The 4,923-nt window shown below is 58.7% G+C and overlaps 1 protein-coding gene across 1 annotated transcript in view; it reads right to left on the bottom strand.

The window, feature by feature from the left end:
* The window catches only part of SIGLEC1 (sialic acid binding Ig like lectin 1), an 18,311-nt gene that overhangs the window by 11,833 nt on the left and 1,555 nt on the right, over positions 1-4,923 (bottom strand). The window contains exons 2-7 of the mRNA XM_017737378.1: positions 3,394-3,496; positions 2,522-2,881; positions 2,142-2,438; positions 1,645-1,908; positions 626-886; positions 2-32 (exon numbers count right to left, since the gene is read on the bottom strand). Coding sequence (XP_017592867.1) covers positions 2-32; positions 626-886; positions 1,645-1,908; positions 2,142-2,438; positions 2,522-2,881; positions 3,394-3,496 — 1,316 coding nt within the window. The remainder of the gene's footprint in view (position 1; positions 33-625; positions 887-1,644; positions 1,909-2,141; positions 2,439-2,521; positions 2,882-3,393; positions 3,497-4,923) is intronic.

Raw genomic sequence — 4,923 nt, 5'->3', positions numbered from 1 at the left:
GAAGAGCGTGAGGGTGGGAATTCGGGGTGGATCTGTGGGATGGGAGAGGATGCTGCGGTCGGGATGTCCCCGTGGTGAGGCCACAGGGAAAATGCTGAAGAGGTTTGGGTTGGAGGGGACATTGAATCCCACCTGCTCCCATGGGCAGGGACACCTTCCACTACCCCAGGTGGCTCCAAGCTCTGTCCATCCTGGCTTTGGACACTTCCAGGGATGGGAATTGTCCCCTCACGCACCCTGGATGTCACAATCTGCTTGTCACCAGGTCAGATTTACCCCAAAATTATCACAATCAACCCAGGGCTGGGTTATTTTCCCCTGCAAAACCTCCTGACCTCTTCTTATCCCACTCGATTCTCCATGAGAAACTTCCCAAAAATCTTAAGGAATGGAGAGGATTAGTGGGAAATGCTGTGATGGACAGGTCCTTGCTGCACAAATGTCACTTAATGCCACCTTCACACCTGGCTCACGGCCGAAATTTGTTGTATTCCCAGAAAATTCAACCGGCAAGCCTGAACCCCCCTCCCATCTGCCCTTGGGGTGCTCGGGAAGAGGCTCTGCCATGAATTTTTTTGGGGATTTCATGGATTGTGGGGGTTGGCATGGAGCTGGTGGCACTCACATGTCACGCTGAGGCTGATGGCCTGGGCCGTGTCACTGCCCTGGCTGTTGGTCACTTGGCAGGAGTAGTAGCCGGCGTCACCAGCGGCCACCGCGGGGAAGAGGAGGGTGTGGGCTGGGCCCTCCTTGAGCCACGCACTGTTCTTGTACCAGGTGTAGGTCAGCTCCTCGGGATGTCCCTCCCGCCCAGGGACGTCGCAGGACAAGGTGGTGGCCGTCCCCTCGCGCACCTCGGCCGCGGGGCTGGCTGAGATCTCTGCGGCTGAGGGGGAAGGGACACGTCCAGGATTGTCCTGGAGGCAGGAAAACAAATCCCAAATCCCCCATCCCAGAGCTTGGGAGAAGATGGGAGCCCCTCAGGGGTGACAACAGAGCTGGGGGACATTTGGGTTTGTCCCCTGCCACCGGGGGCCAGACTGAGGGTGGGTGAGGAGGGGTCTTTCACCTCTCTGGGTGGGCACAGGGGGTTTTGGGGGGAACAGAGGGACCAATTTTGGGGGGAGATGCTCCCTGTGGGATTCCAGCACAGGCAGGGAAGGCTGGGATTTGTCTTTGGGATCCTCTTTGCTGCGGGATCTGGTGGGAAGGGGAGCCCTCTTCCCTTCTCTGTGAGGGTGGGGATGCCCTGGGATGGAATTCCCAGAGAAGCTGCAGCTGCCCCTGGATCCCTGGAAGTGTCCAAGGCCAGGCTGGACATGGCCTGGAGCTACCTGGGATAGCAGAAATTGTCCCTGCCCATGGCAGGGGTGGGAATGATCCACAAGGTCCCTTCCCACCAAGGCTCTGGATCTCCACGATCTCCCTTCCCAGCTCTGCTCCCCGTCCTAGGCTGCAAATCCCTCCGTGTTTTTTGGGATCACAAAGATGAGGGACACCACGGGACCACCACCACCCTCCTCACACACAGACACCCCAACTCCCTGACCTCCAGCAGCACCGGCCACCTCCATCCCACTCGTGCCACCCCAATGTGGGACCCTCAGCGATGTCCCACCCCGGCCGAGCTCGCGTGGCACTCACAGAACACGCGGACGGTGACAGCGGGCGACACCCCGGTGCCGAGGGCGTTCTGGGCCTCGCAGTGGTACCGCCCGTGGTCCTCACGGCGAACCCCCCGCAGGCTCAGCACCCGCTCGGTGCCCACGGCCACCCCGTCCTTGTACCAGTGGTACCTCGCCACCGGCGGGTGGCTGCTGCCAACCTCGCAGCTCAGGGTCACCGTGTCACCCACGCCGATGTTCCCCGAGGAAGGGCTCAGCGATGCCTGGGTGTCCTTGGGGGTGTCTGTGGAGGGGGGCAGAGGGACACGGTGGGCACAGGGTGCTGCCACCACCTTGGGGCAGGGAAAAGGGGAGGTGGGTGACAGGAGGTGGCACCTAAGGGACAGACACGGCCAGGGAGCGGGGAAGGGAGGGAGGAAAATGCTTTGGATTGCTGAAAGGAAGGAGGGGGTGTCAGGAAGAGGTCCTGGCCGCAGTGGCCGTGGCAGAGGTGTCCCCTGTCCCCACCCCACGTACGCCTGACCCGCAGCACCAGCTCCGTGCTCGCCTTCCTGGATCCGTGGGAAACCTCGCAGAGCAGCTTCTTGGAATGGTCCTTCCAGGAGAAGGTGCTGGTCAGGTTCACCTGCTGGCTGCCCCAGCTGGTGTCCAGCTGGAAGCGGCCGGACACCTCGGACACCCGGGGGTCGTAGCCCTCCCAGTGCAGGACGATGTCACTCCAGGGACAAACGTAGGGTATGGAGCACTCCAAGGTGGACCTTTGTCCTTCGGTCTGCTCCTCGCTGCTGGTGACACTGGGACGCTGCAGATCCTCTGGGATGGAGAGCAGAGGTTTGGGATGGCCCCATGGAATGGGCAAGAAGGGAATTTTTTGGGAATCTCGGTGTTTCGCCCACCCGAAATGCTCAGTGTCACATCCCGCGCTGCCGACCAGCGGTCGCCGTTGATGATCTCGAAGCGGAACCTGTAGGGGCCACTGTCACCCGGTGTCACCCCCTGCAGCAGCAGGGTGCAATTCCGGGCCATGGGGTCCCCCAGGAGCTGGGCACGACCCCTAAAATGAGCATCCACATCCTGGGGGGTGGTGGAGTGGAACACCAGGGTCTTCTGGCCATCGTAGTCCTTGTACCAGATGGCCACGATGCCATCGGTGGTTGTCACATCTGCGGGGTAGCTGAAGGTGCAGGGCACAACCAGGCAGGACCCCCCGACGGCCTGCAGGGACTCGGGGTAGGAGACCCCCCAGGAGCTGAGGGCTGTGCCAGGGAAAATCGGGATCAGGGAGCTGGAAGTGTCCCCAGTTCCTCCCAGGACACGTTGGGGACCTGGCACCTCTGCTCGACAGGGAAGGTGGGATTTGGGATAAACCCCCCCAAGAGGAGGTTTTGGGGTAGAGAAGGGGGAGATAAGCAGGAAAAGCTGGGTCTTTTGGGGCTAAATAACAAGGAAAAGGGGGAAAGTGACCTCCTGGCCTCCCGAATTTATTTCCTCACCCCCTTTCCTCACCCTGGCTCCTTGTCCTCGCTCCCGTGGCCTGGCTGTCCCCTTGTCACCCCATCCCTGCCCACCAGGAGGAGGGGACACGTGTGGGATCGTGGAATGTGCTGGAAAATCCCACCCCTGCTGCGCCAGGAGCAGCCTGGGAATCCCCTAAATTCCTGCCCATCCCTTGGGCACCGTGTCCGGCTCTCACTCCCACCCATCCCGGGGCCAACCCCTGCCTCCAGCCCTGCAGGGGACAATCCCAAGGGTGTCATTGTCCCCATACCTGATGGGACCAGGCTGGCCAGGAGCATGAGGCAGCAGGGCAGGCGCATGGTGGCACTGCCAGGGGACACGGGGGACACGGGGTCACGCTGGCACAGGGGATCCTGGGGACAAGGAGAGATGGCTGAGGGCCTTGGAGTTGGTGGGATGGATCCCTGTGGGATAAATCCTGCTGGAAGCACCGCTGGCATCAGAGGAGTCCCCAGGAGAGGGTGGAAAACAAAAGGGAAGGGAGGGGAAGGGAAGGGAAAGGAAAAGAAGGGAAGGGGAAAGGCGAAAGGCAAAAGGGGAAAGGGGAAAGGGGAAAGGGGAAAGGGGAAAGGAGAAAGGGAAAAGGGGAAAGGGGAAAGGGGAAAGGGGAAAGGGGAAAGAGGAAGGGGGAAAGGGGAAAGGGGAGATGGGAAAAGGGGAAAGGGGAAAGGGGAAAGGGGAAAAAGAAAAAGGAAAAAAGGAAAAGAAAAAGAAAGAACAAACTGAAAAAAAAGGAATAAGAAAAGGAAAATAAAAGGAAAAAAGGAGAAGGAGAAAAGAAAAGAAAAAAGAGAAAGAAACAGAAAAAGAAAAAAAGGAGAAAGAAAAAGAGAAAGAAAAAGAAAAAGAAGAAAAGGAAACCAAGGAAAGGAAAAGAAGAGGAAATACAAAAAGAGAAGTATTTAAAAGGTTTTATGGCTTTTTGCAGCTCCACACAAACTCCTGACATTCCTTCCAGTCTCTCCACCCATCATTCCGTGATAAACCCAAATCATTTTGCCCTGATTTTTTCCCCAATATCACAGGAATCACTGATCGGATTGCCATGGATTTAGATCCTTCTCCGAGAACTCCTGGATCTCTCCCTGAGGAACGAGGCTGCTCCCAGCCCCCTGCTCTGGCCTTTCCCTCTCCAGCATTCCCTCCTTCGCCGATACCTCCTTTTCCCACATCTGTATCCAATTTCCTCACTGCTCCTTGGATTTCGGGATGGATTTCCCGCTCCGAGGAGCTTTGCTTGGGGTTTTTCCCAGACTACGAGCACAGGGAATGGCTGGGATGGCCCCTGGGTGTCGATGCTCAGAGGGGGGACGATGTGAAGGCACAAATTGTCACGGGATTGGTGCCGGAAGAGGAAGGAAGCGCTGGGATCCAGCCCCCAACCCGTGCCGGTGCCAAGTTTCATTTCTTCTCCCGGATTTCTCTCGGTTTCGATTCCTGGGGAACCCTCAGGGCAGGATGGGGACTCTTGGGATGGGGACCCCGGGGGGAACAGTGGCCCCTGGTGCGGCCCTGCTGCTCCTGGAATTCCAAGAGTTGTAAATATTTCTGGGAGAACACTCCTGGTGTGGGGCTGGATGGGGCTTGGGGCGAGCTGGGGAGGGGAAGGCATCCCTGGTGTCCCTAAATGGGATTTAAGGAACGGGTTGGGATGGGAGGGTTTGAAAACTCATGAATTCCCATGGGCAGGGACACCTCCCACTATCCCAGGTGGATCCAAGCCCCAGTGTCCAGCCTGGCCTTGGACATTCCCAGGGATCCAGGGGCAGCCCCAGCCGCC

This window comes from Corvus brachyrhynchos, unplaced genomic scaffold, assembly GCF_000691975.1.
Source record: "Corvus brachyrhynchos isolate BGI_N302 unplaced genomic scaffold, ASM69197v1 scaffold85, whole genome shotgun sequence".
Classification (NCBI taxonomy): Eukaryota; Metazoa; Chordata; class Aves; order Passeriformes; family Corvidae; genus Corvus; species Corvus brachyrhynchos.
This window is presented reverse-complemented; position numbering and strand designations above follow the sequence as displayed.